Source organism: Microdochium trichocladiopsis (genome assembly GCF_020744255.1).
Source record: "Microdochium trichocladiopsis strain MPI-CAGE-CH-0230 chromosome Unknown B0I36scaffold_9, whole genome shotgun sequence".
Lineage (NCBI taxonomy): Eukaryota > Fungi > Ascomycota > Sordariomycetes > Xylariales > Microdochiaceae > Microdochium > Microdochium trichocladiopsis.
This window is the reverse complement of record NW_025763552.1, coordinates 892,056-908,104: the sequence shown is the minus strand read 5'-3', so window position 1 is coordinate 908,104 and position 16,049 is coordinate 892,056. Positions and strand designations below refer to the sequence as shown.

General features: G+C 59.2%; 6 protein-coding genes across 6 annotated transcripts; 3 read left to right on the top strand and 3 right to left on the bottom strand.

Moving 5' to 3' along the window:
- Positions 1-1,082: 1,082 nt before the first annotated feature.
- B0I36DRAFT_416106 (uncharacterized protein) lies at positions 1,083-2,123 on the top strand (the record flags this gene model as incomplete). The annotated part of the gene is made up of 2 exons (XM_046162067.1): positions 1,083-1,356; positions 1,451-2,123. The coding sequence occupies 2 exons, from the start codon at positions 1,083-1,085 to the stop codon at positions 1,885-1,887; spliced, it is 711 nt and encodes a 236-aa protein (XP_046008188.1). The 3' UTR covers positions 1,888-2,123.
- Positions 2,072-3,935, bottom strand: B0I36DRAFT_331764 (amidohydrolase). The gene is made up of 2 exons (XM_046155027.1): positions 3,494-3,935; positions 2,072-3,408 (listed from the first exon to the last, which is right to left on the bottom strand). The coding sequence occupies exons 1-2, from the start codon at positions 3,903-3,905 to the stop codon at positions 2,240-2,242; spliced, it is 1,581 nt and encodes a 526-aa protein (XP_046008187.1). The 5' UTR covers positions 3,906-3,935; the 3' UTR covers positions 2,072-2,239.
- A 750-nt stretch (positions 3,936-4,685) lies between these two features.
- Positions 4,686-6,541, top strand: B0I36DRAFT_331761 (saccharopine dehydrogenase). Its single transcript, XM_046155026.1, has 5 exons — positions 4,686-4,791; positions 4,891-5,863; positions 5,953-6,041; positions 6,110-6,225; positions 6,305-6,541. Exons 1-5 carry the CDS (start codon positions 4,778-4,780, stop codon positions 6,457-6,459), a joined length of 1,347 nt encoding a protein of 448 aa, XP_046008186.1. The 5' UTR covers positions 4,686-4,777; the 3' UTR covers positions 6,460-6,541.
- A 168-nt stretch (positions 6,542-6,709) lies between these two features.
- B0I36DRAFT_366566 (cytochrome P450) lies at positions 6,710-8,557 on the bottom strand (the record flags this gene model as incomplete). The annotated part of the gene is made up of 3 exons (XM_046159320.1): positions 6,710-7,331; positions 7,413-8,275; positions 8,342-8,557. 3 exons carry the CDS (start codon positions 8,555-8,557, stop codon positions 6,710-6,712), a joined length of 1,701 nt encoding a protein of 566 aa, XP_046008185.1.
- A 1,774-nt stretch (positions 8,558-10,331) lies between these two features.
- B0I36DRAFT_366565 (uncharacterized protein) lies at positions 10,332-12,888 on the bottom strand (the record flags this gene model as incomplete). The annotated part of the gene is made up of 4 exons (XM_046159319.1): positions 10,332-11,411; positions 11,468-11,602; positions 11,680-12,531; positions 12,829-12,888. 4 exons carry the CDS (start codon positions 12,886-12,888, stop codon positions 10,332-10,334), a joined length of 2,127 nt encoding a protein of 708 aa, XP_046008184.1.
- A 1,329-nt stretch (positions 12,889-14,217) lies between these two features.
- Positions 14,218-15,360, top strand: B0I36DRAFT_366564 (uncharacterized protein; the record flags this gene model as incomplete). Its single annotated transcript, XM_046159318.1, has 1 exon — positions 14,218-15,360. One exon carries the CDS (start codon positions 14,218-14,220, stop codon positions 15,358-15,360), a length of 1,143 nt encoding a protein of 380 aa, XP_046008183.1.
- Positions 15,361-16,049: the final 689 nt, after the last annotated feature.

Genomic DNA, 16,049 nt, shown 5'->3' with positions numbered 1-16,049 from the left:
AGCCCCAAGTACGTGGTCTCCATAACTCTGTGCATTGTTATGGGCGAATTTGCCGTGTTTCAGGGTCCAGAGGATCTGCTCGTGGCTGGGCCCAACACATTCTTCGTGCCAACCCCGAACGGGAACAGCTCATCCCTGACAGTCTGTTTTAGACACTTGCGGGGACCACTTCGTGATGCCAAGTCCCCGATGCGGCTCGGCGGCTGCCAGCTTCAGTGCGCGCGAGGAGATAGCCCCATGCCGCGCGACACTCACAGCAAATAATTCTCCCGATATGGACATCCCATGCTGGAGACGGCCCACCCGCGCAGGGATTCAACCTGCCAGGACGTCACAGGCTCCAGAATTGATGGGGAGGCGGGACCGATGCTCCAGCGGGTCGTGACGCTTAGTTGGAATCGCAGCCGTGATTGTGGGAATCTCCACACCATGCTGCTCGATCACCATGACTTTATTGTCTTTGTCTTGGTCCCACAAACGTCGAGCACGGCATCACGGCACCACACTCTCGGAATCCTTGCATGATGACACTTACGATCGCCAGAATACAGGGTCCTGATTAAAACCCGAAGCCCAGTGTCGAGTCTTGGCATTGTGACTGTCCGGCTGGTATCACCTGTAATTTGCGTGTCCGAGCCAATTGCATACACACTGCTGGCGTGAGCTTCGCAACCAGCGATGAGGCTTGTGGACATTGCTCAACCTTCGGGAACCATGCCGATCTCTAATCGGCCTTGGCTGGCCGTGCCTGGCGTCATGGCAGTGATAGCATTGGTCTTTGAAGCTCATTCTGCGTTTGACGTTGATGACGTCGATGATCTTTGGAAATAGCAACTCTCGAAGACATCATTCCTGCCCTGGGGACCAACCGCTTCCGACAGTGCCTGTCGTGTATAAAAATCACGACATCTGCTCACGATGACTGTCGAGAAGACTCCATCAGTATCAACATCAACAACCAAACAAACACTGCGACTACCACCACAACCCGTTCTTCCCAACATCTCGAAATTTACGCCTCGAAGCTATCACTTCGCCCGCTTACCTGACCAAATCAAATATATCCTACTACCACGGTAAAGATGAAGGCCAACGTTTCTGCCCTCCTCCTTCTCGCCTCGGTCGCTGCCGCGACGCCCTCGTCTACCGCTGGCGAATTTGAAGAGCGCCAAATTCCCTACAAGAAGATGCCTGCGATCCGGGGAGCAACTCCCGAGACTGGCGTTGTTCACGAGAAGCGCGGAATCTGGCTCATCGCAGAGGCAGGCATCACGCTTTTCAAATTTGTCTTGGCTGGCCTTGAGTTTCTAGAGTCCCCGCCGCCAGTGTGGGAACCCGAGAGCAACAACTGCGTCAGTAAGTGATAGACAAGACCCCCGGTTGTGGCCAAGGTCCAGGATCGCTATTTGATTTATTGCACAGGGGCTAATACACGTCCTTGCGCACACAGTCGAAGTCAAGGCCAACACGCACGCAGACGGCCGGGCCGAGTGCTCCATCTCTGGCTCTCCCAAAGGCGAGCCAGCCTTCACCACCTTTGGCAACGAGCAGTGGCAGGACTGCTCGATCGGTGCCATCAACAAGTTCACTTTTCCTGACGCTCCTGGCCGCCCGGGACCCGGTGCTATCGAGGTGCAGTGGACGAGAGACGGTCCCAAGGAGGGCGCGGGAGGCAACGATGGCTTCTGGGCACCGGAGCTTGGCTTTATGGAGCTGAACCCTGCCGTCTGGTTTTCGGCCGAGAAGTCGCTCGAGTCGGAGGGAAACGTCATTTGCAACATGAAGATCGACGATGGCAGCCTTTCGGACAAGTGGTCCGGCTGGCACATCTACAAGTGCGGTGTTCCTTGCCGCGACGCCGCCGACGACTTCACTGTACAGGGCTGAATGCGCTTCTGCCGTAAGCGATCCTGACTTGATGGATGGTTTCTGTCCGCTCCACTTGACCTTTACGAATATCCTCGCCCCTGAAGAAGCAATCCGGCCGCTCTACCGAGAGCTCTGGTAGTCCCCGCCTGTACACATTTCGTCTCTCAAGTCACTCTCTCGTGGTTATTTCCGCGCAAATGTCTTTTCAAGTCCTCTCATTTCAAGTTCGGAGCTCGGGTTGGCAGCGGCGTACAGATAAAGTAAATGTATGCACTGCGCAAAATCAACAAATTACTATGACTGCTCTCGTATACCTGCTCAGGACGCAACCGATAACGATCCTGAAGATGCGAGCCATCGGCCACCACAGTCAAGTCTGTGCCTCGAGCAATGCCTGCTCGTCCCAGTAAAAGCCCTTCATGACCATTTCCTCCGCGCCAACAAAGTCCAGCTCTGCAAACTTCTGTTTTAACTTCAGTCTGCTGTCCAGAACTTCGGCAGCAATCCTTTTCCAAGTCAGTCGCGTGCCCGGCTCCGCAGCAAATCCATCACCGGGGTGACTTTCACCTTGGGCCGATTCTGCCGGCGAGACAACTACGTCAACCAACTTGCCGTCCTCCTTGCGAACAACGCCGTCAATCACCACCATGGAGATATCAGCAGGGCAGCTGTGCAAGACCACGGCGGCGACCGGATCCTCGACTGCGGCGGCCAACATCCTGGGCGACTCAGTCTCGTACACGACCAGATCGGCCTTGTACCCGGGCCTCAGCCTGCCGACCTCGCCCTCCAAGCCGGCAGCCTTGGCCCCTTTGATCGTGCCCAGATTGTACGCATCCTCACACTGGAATCCCGTGACACGGCTCCACATCTTGCGTCCCTCCTTGCCCTCATACAGGCCATTCGCGAGCTTCTCGCCCCTCTCCACCCTCGCAGCCTGCAGCACCAGTCTCATCTGGCTGGGGATGTCCGCGGCGCCCCAGGTATGGCAGTCGATCCCGAGGCTGGCGTTGGCGTAATGGTCTGCGCGCATGGCGACGGGATACTCGCCCATCTGCAGCTCCGTGTTGGGCGTGCTGGAGACGTGCGCGCCGGACTCGGCGTAGAGCTGCCCGTCGCCCGGTTTCGGGTGGTTCGCGTGCGAGATGAGAATGTCTGGACCCAGGAGGTTGTGCGAGTGCAGGATCTGGATGACCGAGGGGGACCTGTCACCGCCGGAGATGGGCCCCGCGGCGGAGTGCGAGGTGATGAGCTTGGCTGCCGGGTGGTTGCCGTCGCCATCGGTGCCACGGAGCGCCGCGTAGTAGGCCTTGATGGTGTCGCCGTCGACAAATGGGTTGTCGAGCGTGGCACCAATGTGGATGCGCCCGTTGCCGTAGGGTGCCCTGCCAGCCAGGGCGCGGAACGATGTGATGGCCTCGGCCGAGTAGTAGTCGACCTTGACGGTAGGGGGGTTACTGGTAACGGACGAGATGCGTGGCGAGAGACAGTAGACACACCGAAGGCCAGACGAGACGAGAGCCTGGATGGCGGTGTGGGCTGAGAGGTTCGTTGCAAGTCAGCTCGAACATTATATCGAGAGTTTACTGGTGTCGGGCAGCAGGCAGGCGAGGGGGTCACATACGATGATCAGGAGATGCATTGCAGTGGGCGTGGTCCACAACGGTGGTCGTGCCGCCATCGATGGCCTCGAGCGAGCCAGAGAGCTGACCATAGAACAGGTCCCTATTCGAGTAGCGGACGGAAACGTTGTTGCCCCTGGGCATGTACTGTAGGAGTGTATGGTTTGCGTGGGCTCCTTTGTTCTGGGTCTGCCAGAGGTGATGGTGAGTATCGACATAGCCCGGGCCGACGATCTTGCCGGACACATCGATCACGCGCGTAGCTTCTTGGGAGTCCAACTGGATGTTCGTGCCAATCTTGGAAATCAGAGAACCCTCGACGAGGATGTCTGCCACTGTCGGCACCACATGGTCGGCATCATCGTGGAGCAGCAACGTGCCCCCGCGCAGCAAGAGAGAGGAGTGGTCCGCCATTTGGGAGAGATGAACAACGTTGGCAGCGATGCGGGCACTATAACACATATCATCACAGCACCACCAAGAAGCACACTGGCTTTAATATATACTCGTGCAGCAGACCGCCAGCCTCGGGAGCTACTCATCCCCGCCAGCCCCGAGCAATAGCCTTTCGGCGATACTGGCCGGCCTTAGGGGTGCTGATCGCCAGCTCGTAGCGTCGGCTGCTCGCCTCTTGTTTGGGCGGCTCGCGTCAAGCTACGGCCGGGAAACAAGCTCGGGTTTACCTACTTGGGGTAGTCTGCAGCCTGGTCAGGTCTCCGTGTCGGGCAGCAGCTGACGTGAGCCGGGCAGTGGCGCTGAGGCCTGCACTGGTTGGCTGCTTGCCTTGCCGTGTTCATGTCTTGCGAGCCAGAGTTAACGCCGACGAGAGCTACTGATTACATTCGGGGGACAGCGGGATGAAGATTGTTCAGCAGTGGCAGTGAGCCATGCAGAACTTGACGTCATTGGCCCCTCAAGGTTGGGAGGAGAGAGAGGACCCTGGCAACAGGCAAGACACGCCTTGCAAAATAGGCCCTGTAGCCACGGCCGAGACCGGAGGAGAGGTCCGCGCTGACCGCCCGCAAAGAGTTTCTGCCGCCTGGCCTGAGGCACCACTGCGACACGGCCAGGGCCGGGGCCGGACCCCGCGATTGGGCAATGGGCAGGCACCCCGCGGTGGGCAGTCCCCGCACCGGAGCAATGCGGACGCAGCGCCAGAGAGCGAGCAGTCAGTCAGTGGTTGACAACAGTTTGGAGCTTTTTATTTTTTAATTTTTTAATCTCTGGCCAGACACATCGCCGTCACCACCACAATCGCCCCCCATCAATAGCACATACTGCCCACCATGTCGTCTCACAAGTATGTCTCTCTCCCTCTCCCTCGGTTGTCTCTGGGCCTGGCCTGTTGATAACCAAACAAGCACCACTACTGACATGTCTGCCTTGCCTCCACCTCCAGGGTCCTCATGCTCGGCGCGGGCTTCGTCACCCGCCCGACGCTCGACGTGCTCGCCGAGTCTGGCGTCGCCGTCACCGTCGCCTGCCGCACCCTCGAGTCGGCACAGGCCCTCTCGGCCGGCGTCGCCCACACGACGCCCATCTCCCTCGACGTCACCGACGACGCCGCCCTCGACGCTGCCGTCGCCCAGCACGACCTCGTCATCTCCCTCATCCCCTACACCTTCCACGCGACCGTCATCAAGTCGGCCATCCGCAACCGCAAGCACGTCGTCACCACCTCGTACGTCTCGCCGGCCATGCTCGAGCTCGACCAGGCCGCCAAGGACGCCGGCATCACCGTCATGAACGAGATTGGTGTCGACCCGGGCGTCGACCACCTCTACGCCATCAAGACCATCGAGGAGGTCCACGCCGAGGGTGGCAAGATCACCTCGTTCCTCTCCTACTGCGGTGGCCTGCCTGCCCCCGAGGACTCGGGCAACCCCCTCGGCTACAAGTTCTCCTGGTCCCCCCGCGGCGTCCTCCTCGCCCTCCGCAACCCGGCCAGCTTCTACCAGGACGGCAAGCGTGTCGACGTCGACGGCCCCGACTTGATGGCCGAGGCCAAGCCCTACCACATCCGCCCCGGCTTCGCCACCGTCGCCTACCCCAACCGTGACTCTACCCCTTACAAGGAGCGCTACAACATCCCCGAGGCCCAGACCATCATCCGCGGCACCCTCCGCTACGCCGGCTTCCCCGAGTTCGTCAAGGTCCTCGTCGACATTGGCTTCCTCAAGGACGAGCCCCAGCCATACTTTGCCCAGTCCGGATCCTGGAACCAGGTCACCCAGCAGCTGCTCGGCGCCTCTTCGTCGGACGAGGCGGAGCTCATCAAGAGCATCGATGCCAAGACCACCTTCAAGGACCAGCAGCAGCGCGAGCACATCCTCGGTGGCCTCCGCTGGCTGGGTCTCTTCTCGGATGAGCAGGTAGGCCTTTGATGACACTTGAACCCCCCTCCCCCCCTGCCCCCGAATTGAGCTTGCACACGCTAATAATTCATGTTTTCTTCCACAAGACCATCCCCCGAGGCAACCCACTCGACACCCTGTGCGCCACACTCGAGAAGAAGATGCAGTTTGGCGAGGGCGAGCGCGACATCCTCATGTATGTTGTCCCCATACCCCGCAGACTATCACAAGTGCGAATGCTAACATGTGACTTTTCCTAAACAGCCTTCAGCACAAGTTTGGCGTCGAGCTCAAGGACGGCACCCAGCAGACCCGGACCTCGACCCTCATCGAGTACGGCAGCTCCGACCCCAAGGGCTACTCGGCCATGGCCAAGCTTGGTACGTTCACTTCCTTTCATGTACCTTCATCTGTCCATGTTTGTAGTTGGTTGAGGTCCAGGCTAACATCGTGTCTCAGTTGGTGTCCCCTGCGCCGTCGCTGTCCAGCAGGTGCTTAACGGCACTCTCTCCGAGAAGGGTATCCTGGCTCCCATGAACGGCAAGATCAACGGTCCCCTGATCAAGGAACTCAAGGAGAAGTACGGTATCTTCTGCAAGGAAGAGATCCTCTAAGTGGGTGTTTTCAGGTGGATACCAACATAGAACGGGCAAAAACAAAATAGAAAGGAGATATTGATTCACAAGTACGAGGAGTACCTACATTGTGACACATCTTGCAGGCATATGACAAGATGTTGTCACGGTATCGCACCCAGTGGTTTCTGACGCATGATTGAGCGTGGCGATCCACCCCGGTGAGATAGACTTCCCTCCCCGCCAGTGCCTGCTACCAAGGGTGCTGCTCCCTATGGTCCCCTGATGCTCACTCCAGGGGACGCAACTTGACATACATGCCGTTTGCCGGCTTGATCGTAATCACACCACCCGGGACCACCTTGTCCTCATCCATGCCCAGCGTCCAGTCGAACGACGCCACCACCGTCGCAAGCAGACACCTCAACTCCGCTCTCGCAAACCCTTGCCCGATGCAGCTCCTCGGGCCATGCAAGAACGTCAGGAAGTGGTAGTTGCTCCCCGCGCCGCCGTGCATGTTCGGCTTTCCATCACCATCGACATTGATCCACCGCTCCGGCCGGAACTGTGTCGCGTCTTCGCCCCAGATCTGTGGCGACCGGTTCACCGCCCAAGGGACCAACAAGATCCTCGCACCCTTAGGGACCGGGTGGTCCGCGATGACCGTGTCGCGCACCGCCTCACGCATGGAGATGGGCACTGTCGGGTAGAGACGCAGCGTCTCGTTGATGACGCCGTTAAGCAAGGGCAGCGACTCGAGGATGCTGGCGATGTCGGTGGTTGCAGGATCCGTGCCGGCGCAGCCCTGCGGCAGGGCATCCTGGACTTCCCTGCGCAGCGCAGCCTGGATGTCCTGGTGCTTCGCGAGCAGATAACTGGTCCAGCTGAATGCTGACGAGGTGGTCTCGTGTCTGCACAGGAAAAAGCGTTAGCACGCCTCTCACCACTCTCGTTTTCCCATAATGTTCCGAGGCACAACAGCCGGAACTTACCCAGCCGCAAGATACGTCAGCAGCTGATCCGTCAGCTCCTTGTCCGAGAAGTTGTCCGACTTGACCAGCAACGACAGGACATCAAAGTGATCATCGCCCTTCTTCACGATTGCCTCGCGCTTCTCCTGCATCATCGGCCCGCACAGGTCCGCCAACGCGCGTGTGAGCCGCTTGAAGACCTGGTTCATCCTCCACGGAAGGACCTTGACAGCCCTCTCGCCCAGCATCGCCGTGGCCAGGAAAAACGCAAGCTTTTCCTTGGTCGGCTCGAGCAGCTCCTCGTACACGGCCATCAGCGGGTCCTCGTTGCGCTTCATCATGTTGAACTCGCGCCCCAGACCCGCCACGCCGATGATGTCCAGCGTCGCCCGGGACGCCCACGTGTTGAGCTCCACGGTGCCCGGGTGCGCCCAGCTCGGCGGCGGCGACGACGACGACGCTGTGTTGTTGGAGGCAAGCGAATAGCCCCGTGTGCCCGCCTCCTGGGCATCCGCCCGCAGCGCCTCGGTCAGCAGCAGCGCCTTGTTCCAGATCATCGGGTACAGGTCCTTGATGTGCCGGAAACTGAACGCGGGGAGCGAGTTCTTGCGCAGAAACTTGTGCTGGTCGCCCTCGACGACAATCAGCCCATCGCCCAGCACGTGCCGCAGGAAACCCGCAATGTTGGGCGGCTTGACAAAGTCGTAGGGCCGGTGGACCAGCACGTCCGCGAGCCCGCGCGGCCGTGCGACCAGCAGATAGTCGTGCCAGATGCTGCACAGGATCAGCTCGTCCGACGGGTAGCGCTTCATCACGTCAATGAAGATCTCGCCCGGCGGAGATTGGCGGCCGACCATGCTCCGCGGTAGAGCCGTGAGGTGATACTGGGGAGAAATGTTAGTGGGAGCACTTTGTCTCTGCTTGTGGCGTGGTGGAGAGATCAAGCTTACCCTCGGCCCAGGCAGGTGCCGCAGCTTGCTCAGTAGGAAAGGACGGATGACAAGAAAGTGCAGGAACAGGGCGGCATAGTTGGCACCAAAGATACCCAGGATGAGCTTGAGTTGGCTCGTCGTGCTAAGGGACTCCTTGAACAGCCTGGGCAGCACCAAGGCCTGCACCGCTGCGGCCAGGGTGACCCTGGATGGTGTGAGAAGAGTTGATGGCATGGCTGGAGCGTTCGGTGTAGTCGCTTGTGACTATTATTGCTGGCGATATGGGAATATGCGGCTCTAACCAGAAGACAAGCCCATATACTTGGTTGTCTCGTATGTGTATCCCTGGTGTGCTCGTCAACAGGGTATGGTGCTCTTATGCTCAGCGGTGGTCGAGCTCTTGGTCAATGGGCTAGGCACTAAGACGAGCTCTCAATGGTGCGACACCCTCTGGAAGCGAAAGGTTGGATATCTTGCTGCCTGGGATGGCGATCTGGAAAAGTGCCGAGGAAGTGTCATGGACAGTCTTGGTCGGCAGCTGTGCTCGCAATCACATGAAATATCAACTTGCTTCTCGCACCTTGAATGTGTGCAGATCGACTCGGCATGGGGGGGCAGCTTCTTCTTGTCCGCGTGCCCAGCTAGCCCAAAAGAGAGAAAGTGAGGCAAGTGACACAACTCTGCAGAAGACCACGACGTCGTTCATGGCACGGGCAGGCGCCGTGCGACCAGTTTATGGAGGGCCCACGCATGTCATTGCCGAACAGGAAGCGTTGACTCGCTGGGAAGATGGATGGCATGCGGACAAGGGGTCTGGACTTTGAGCAGGGTCCCCCAACGCCAGAATGAGGGGAAGCAAGCAGCGACATGGGGAGGTTGCGTGACCACCGTAGCGATCAGTGATCCAAGAGTGTCCGAAAAGTGGTTACGGACCAGGGTGAGAGAAGAGGGGGGTCGGCATCCCTGTCAGCTGGCTGTGGTGCCCTCGCTGGCACACAAAAGTCTGGGGAAACGAGGTCAACAATGGGTTCTCGCAGGCCTCGAGAGGTCTCGCCTCGTCCTTGTCTAGGGGTCGAGGAGCGAAGGTTGACACATACTGCCGTTGCATTGGCTCGGAACTGATGCATGTAATCCGTAGAGCCAGGGTCAATAGAGTTCTGTCGATCTGTCAGTTGTGCCCGGCTCAGAGAGCTGGAGCAGAACGGGACGACTAGGCCAAGCTCGTGTTGCCTGCCTGCCGCAAGCTCGGAAGCATGTCCTGTTTCGGTCAAATGGACAGGATCAGTCACCAGGGCTGCTGCACCGACGTCGATCATTGCAGTTGTCACAAGCCGAAGTTACCCTGCAGCATGACGCTCGGCTCCGGCGCCCCAACCCCCATGGCCAACCACTCCCGATGCTAGATCGACAGGGCACCTTTGTCGCAACCTCAGACCAGTTTGTCGTCAGCTTCGTCGTCACAACGCGCTCCGTCGCGCCTATCATCTGGTCGCCTGGTGTTTGGGAATGCGGGAACGCAAGACTAATGAAGTAGTGCGTGCTTTAGCGGCGGCGAGCTGTCAAGTGCCGAGGCAGTTTATCCTGTAACAAAAATGGTGCCTGGAATGGCGTCATCCCCACGCTATCGGAAAACTGCTGAAAGGTAGTCCAGCCTGTTGCCAAAGAGCGCACACACAAGTCGACACATGTTTTTCGCTTTTCACAAGATGCGTTCCAGTTTCGTCAAGACATCCGAGGAACTAGCTTTCGATGCGCTGGGAATGTGGTGAGGGCTGGCCAGCTGGAGAAGGACTCGGCAGCACCCAGTTGAGATCAGGACTTGCTAGATTGCCTCGAACCGCGTATCGTGTAGTCCATCAATGGGCAGCATCTAGATTTCGAGTGTGCTAGGTACAGAACGCCACCATGAATCCAGCCGCAACCCAAATGAGAGTCCAGTGTGCTCTTGCTTTTGTATGATGATCAGATCATTACCCTCCCAAAATCACCACGGCACAGCGGCGCATCCTCAAAAGTGCAGCCCCCGGGGTCTGGTCTCGGTCAACTCCTTGAGCCGCAGCCGCGCAGCCCGGATGCCCATGTTCTTGTCCATGCGGCTCAGCACGTCCACGCTCATCTTCTTCTGCGCCGGCGTCGAGTACGGACACATGGCGACGAGAATGAGGGAGTGCATAATAATCAGTGCGGCTGCAGCGACCTCGACCTGGTTCGTCGCCAGCCTCCTCGTATTGCCGGAAATGCCGCCCACAGTGCGTGCGTAGAACCCGCCACCGCCTTCTTGGAAACTCGCGATCCCGTCAAGGTCATCCTCCTCGTGGCCGACGGCGAACGGCACGCAGCGCTCAATCTCACTCAAGCTCTCCCGGACGTCGTCGAGCATCTTCTCAATGTCCGCCATGCTCGCCGAGGGGTCTGAGAAGACGGCCGCGAGCAGTGGGTTAGGGTTGGCTGGGTCGCCGAGCAGTCGCGGGTACGCGACGACCCAGTCCTTGAGCTGCTTGAAGTACGCAAGCAGTTTGAGCAGGAGCATGACACGAGACGACTTGAGCAGGATCACTGTGCATGCTGTGCCCGTGTCGTATCTTTTGGGGAGAGGCTGTTTCTGTGGATGGGATGAGAATGTGCCATCAAAACTCGTCGAGTTAGACGGCGGCTTGGCGCTCAACGGACTGATTGGACTGTTGAGGTCTGGCGTGCTGACCTCGGCAATGTCTGGGTTGAAGGCCGGGGATGTCGCGATGGTCTGGTCCCACTCGTTCAGCTCATGGAGCACTTTCATGCAGCCCATGTACAGAATCATGATCTCTTGGATGTCGTCCTCCTGCAATGGTGGCAGCGGCAGCGCGCTTTCGTCACGCACTGGCGATGTCTCTCGTGATTTTGGTTGTGTGGCATTGTCATTCCCGTCCGTCTCAAGCTCGTACCTCTTCGCCATAGCATCGAGATGATCGCTCAGAGCACTGCGCAGCCGCGGGATCTTGCAGACGAGTGCTCGTCCACGCCAGAGAGGGTCTACATCCTGCATGAGCTCCGAGTAGCCGCCAGGGTCGGCATATGAGAAGTCGTTGGTGACGAATGCGTGTATGTGCTTCAAGGAGCAGTCAGTATGGCGCTCTCGCGAAAGCTAGTGGTTATTGTACATACCAGCCTCATGACGCCAAGGAAGAATATCTCGGATCCTGTCTTGGTCATGAGCTGCTCCTTGCCTCTTTGCTCGAGCAGGTAGTGCAGGCCAGCTGCGTGGCCGCCATCTCCAGCTGCACCCTCGCCATTGATGTCCTAGACCAAATGGACTTGTTGTCAGTAAAGCCAAGCCATCTCCGTCTTGTGGTCTGATTCCGTTTCAAGGCACTCACGGCAAATGTAGCCAGCAACAAGACCGTCCCAATGGTCTTGTCACTAAACCGCACATTCCGGTCCGAGCTGCCCAACGACGTAGACAACGCTCGCAAGGCCGCGCCTCGATGCCTGTACGCGCGCTGCTTCATTTCCGGGACCCCAAACTTGTTGTAGGCTGTCATCTCGGCCGCGCTGAGGGTTGCCAGCTCGAGCGACGACATGTGGTCCCCATCATACAAATCATACAGAAAGCTCAAGTGTCCCGGAAAGGGGTCGGACATGTTGCGAGCGACGAAGCGGCTCATGAAGTAGCATAGAGACTGCTGCTCACGACATTGCGTCGGTGGCGGTGAGGGCAGAGGCGCCTCGAGCCATTGCTGATAGCTCGAGGCGAAGTTCAGCTCGAGATTCTGGGGCTGGTTTCGCGACGGATGATGCTCGTGCTGGCGATGCCGGCGAGGTGGCTGATGCTGGTGCGAGTGTCGCCGCTGCTGCGGGGCTGGCAATGGCGTGACGAAGAACTGGTGTTCTGGCTGCCACTGTTCAAGCTTGAGCGTTGGCTTCCGCGAGACGACGTGGTCACTCTGGTCACTCTGTAATGGCTCCTGCTTGAAGACCACTTCCTCAAAACCAGCCGGCTGGCTCGTCAATTTGCCAGCAAAACTCTCTCCGCTGTCTCTGGCAGTGCTGTCATGCCTCTGCTTCACGTTTGGAGTGGCACTCGGTTTTGTATCAGGCCCGCGTGACTTTGACGAGACGGCCTTCTTGATCTTCGCCTCCTGGGGACGAAACTGAAAGTTGTCACCATAGCCCGGGCAGGGTCGCCCGTAGACAGCACAGCGGTTGCATCCAGGCTTCGTCTCGTCGCACTAAAGATGATGCACAGCGTGAGTTACAGAGGTGCCGAGGAGAAGGCGTGCATGGCGTGTGGGAAGAATACAGAGGCAGAGAAACTCGAGCCGACAGGGGATGCATTGGGTTCTCGGCTGCCTACGCCATCGAGGCATTCTCGTCGTGCTGAGACCCTTGCTCAAGGGCTGCAGTGACTCTCTGGGTCTGCGTGGGTTGGTGGCAGGCAGGCATGACGGGAGGAGAGGACTGGGGAGGCCACAGTGGTGATCGGCAAGGGCCGAAGCACGACACGACGGGTCTGGGGACAGACTGACCTTGACCTTGCGGCGGCGACACAGCTTGCAACCAGTGCTCAGGCGGCCCGGGAAGACCATGGCTGACTCGGCACCTGCTGGCCTGGGTACGTGCGAGCTGGTTGCTCAATGCAAGTGAGCTGGCGCTGTTGCTGTGGATTGATGGGTGTTTAGTGTGTCGAGCTAGGATCGTGGTGGTGGGATCTTGCGAGGTCCCTGGTTTGCGAGCTTCCCAAGTCAGCAGCAGCACCACAGTCGTAGTGGCGGGCTGCAGGGCCCGGGCAGCTGTGTCGCCGCTGGCTGGATCAAGACGGCTAGGGGTAGTCTGTAGGCTGGAGGCTCGACGGCCGACCAGGTTGCCACGAAAAGAGGAACAGGCAAGAGGGAGCGAGTCTCCTCCCAGGCTGTCTCCACTGCTCTGTCACAATGCGGTCGAGGTCTTGCTTATCGGCGCGCATGGGCCGGTAGCCATGTAAGTACTCTGTATGCCTGATTGTCCTGGCAGCCTAGCCATCCTGAGGGCCGCGGCTGGGACGGCCATACGCGCTGTGCCGGCCACTGTGGCTGACGATGGCCCATCCGCCAAGGTTGGGAGGTTTCGAGTGTCCGAAACCGCGCGGGATACCCCTGGCTCCATCCTCGGCTGACTTCGCGGCCCCATCCATCCAGGATCTGGGGAAGGCCTGCTGGCGCGGTGGGCGTGCCGGATGGAGCCGGCAAAAGTGCCCTGGAAAGGGTGGCTTGCTCAACTTTCCCCTTGGCTCTAATCTCAATCGGGTCCCATCTTGCGAGGCACTCGAGGACGATCCATGTTGTCGTGTTTGCCGTTGTTCTCTTGACGCCGTGCCCCAGAGCATGCTGCCGACAAGCTCGCCACAGTTACGACAACATGGCTGGAATCTGCCGTGTTCACAAGCTGCGGACTGTTCCAGCAGGCCGATGCCCCTAGCACTAGGCACTCACTGTCCATTTGCTCCATTCTTCCAGCGCCGATGATTCTTCATACTTCGACCCTTCGGAGCATTTACGCCATCCCCCCCCACATCCTCTCGTGCTTTGCCGCGGCTCACAGTCACGGAGGCAACCCCTCGCAAGCACGACCCTGAGGCGGGGACTGGCAGCGTCATGGACCTGTCTCGTCAAGATTCCCGATGCCCGCTTCGGAGCGGCGTTCCCGACCGCCGCTCTTGTGTTTGAGCACCCGTCATGCATGCTGGCAAACTGGTTGGTAGAGTAGCCATATGGACACGGGTAATGCGTACACGGCGCTGGACTGGCGCCAGAAGCACCGACTGCCACGATCTCTGACATAAAACATCGCATGCGCCAATCGCGATCGTCTTGCCTACCTTGGCTGGGTTCCAAGCTGGAGTCTTCGAGCATCGTACTCCCAAGCAACCAAGAGCTGCCATGACGATACCATCTTTTCTTGCCGGGGCCTTGCTGGCCAGCACCACCTACTACCCCGACCATGTCCACGCTCTACTCGCAAAGCTGCCCGCGGCATTACTCGCCCGACTGCACCTGGTCGGCGATGACGTGAGCACGCTCCGGTTTGTCCTCAAGGTTGTTCTTGCTCTGGACCTCCTCCGAACGGCCAACCGCATCCTGAACAGGACGGCCACGAACCACTGGCGGATCACTGCCCAGCCGGGCTGGCACTGGCCAAACGAGGTCGCCGTGGTCACAGGCGGGTGCAGCGGCATTGGACAGAAGCTGGCGTACGGTCTTCTCGAGAGGGGAGCTACCGTCATTGTGCTCGACATCCAGGATATGCCCGCCGAGATGCGAGCGCGAGCAGAATCACTCCGCCCCTCGACGACTTTTGCGTCGGCTTCGAAAACCCCATCGCCCCAGAGGCTCTTCTACTACAAGTGTGACATCACCTCGCCCGAGTCTGTCCAGGCCGCAGCGGCCGCCATCGCCGCGGAGCCGGGCATCCGCGGCAGCGGACCGAGCATCCTGATCAACAATGCGGGCGTGTCTCACGAGCTGCCCATCCTCACGGTGCCCCTGACCCAAGTGCAGCGCATCTTCCAGGTCAACACCGTCTCGCACTGGACGCTCGCGCAGGCGTTCGTGCCGGCCATGGTCGCCGCTAACAAGGGCCACATCGTCACCATCGCGAGCCTGGCGTCGTACGTTGCGCTGCCCTACGGCGGCGCCTACGCTGCCACCAAGGCCGCGGCACTCGCCTTCCACGAGGCGCTGAGCTGCGAGCTCAAGCATATTCACGCAAGCCCCGGCGTGGTGTGCACCGTTGTGCACCCAAACTTTGTCGACACGCCGCTGACCGAGGGGTTTGCCGACAAGCTGCAGCACGGGGGCTTACCGCGGATGCTGACCAGTCAGCAGGTCAGCGACGCAGTGCTGGAGCAGGTCGTGCAGAGACGCAAGGGGGGACAGGTGTTTGTCCCCAGTAGTGCGTGGTATCTGAGCATGCTGAGGGCTTGGCCAAACTGGGTGCAGGAAGTCATTCGAGACACGCTGGGCAAGGGCACGGCGAAGCAGTTTGGTAGAGTCACGGCTGCGGATCTCGCGGCTCAGAGGTAAATGGGAGATGGACTTTCGCAATACTCGCTTAGATAGTTGGCCGATACCGAGGCTGAAGCTATTCTCTGCAACAATGTAGACCTGGAATGGATGCTTTCAGCTGCCAGGCGTCTCTACCTTGTACTCAAGGGAAAAGAAGAAATACAAGGGGTGGCCATACAAGCAAACAAATTTCATTTTCACGAAGAGTCATGGCTGGACCTTGCAACGCCGACGGAGCAGATAAGGATACACAGCATGTGAGTGCAGAATGGCGCTGACCTGTCCATAATGGCTGCACAACAACCCCATTCGTAAGGCCAGCTGGACAAGTCTTGGAGATGAGCAATTGGCCGACGAGGGTGTCCCGGGGTCGGCAGGTGCACGCCCCGAGGCCAGGGCCCCGTTGCGAGGAGCATTGATTCACGCCATCTATCGGGATAGATCTTAGAGAATTTGCCACCACAGACGGACGCATACTGCAGCACATCGCAGTCTGAAATCACGTCATGGCGAAGTGCCTTGTGGATGGATCGCATGTGGCACTGGCTGCGGGGCGAGCGAGATCGGCTCCAGGACCGACCCTGCTCTGGTGATGCACTGCAACCTCGCAAGCATGAGCCGTTCCGGGGTTGCGCTGGAATCCCCGGCGCTGGCCCCGAGATTCTGGTCAGCCACTGAACGTGGTGGTGTCAGCGCCGAGCAGGGGG

What these genes read in the sequence shown, in the direction of transcription:
- B0I36DRAFT_331764 (XM_046155027.1), bottom strand. Translation starts at nt 3,905, where the DNA reads ATGGCGGACCACTCCTCTCTCTTGCTGCGCGGGGGCACGTTGCTGCTC. An exon ending in CAATGCATCTCCTGATCATC is followed by an intron (nt 3,409 to 3,493) that starts GTATGTGACCCC and finishes CGAACCTCTCAG; the next exon opens with CCCACACCGCCATCCAGGCT.
- B0I36DRAFT_331761 (XM_046155026.1), top strand. An exon ending in GTCTCTTCTCGGATGAGCAG is followed by an intron (nt 5,864 to 5,952) that starts GTAGGCCTTTGA and finishes TTCTTCCACAAG; the next exon opens with ACCATCCCCCGAGGCAACCC. An exon ending in GGCGAGCGCGACATCCTCAT is followed by an intron (nt 6,042 to 6,109) that starts GTATGTTGTCCC and finishes TTTCCTAAACAG; the next exon opens with CCTTCAGCACAAGTTTGGCG.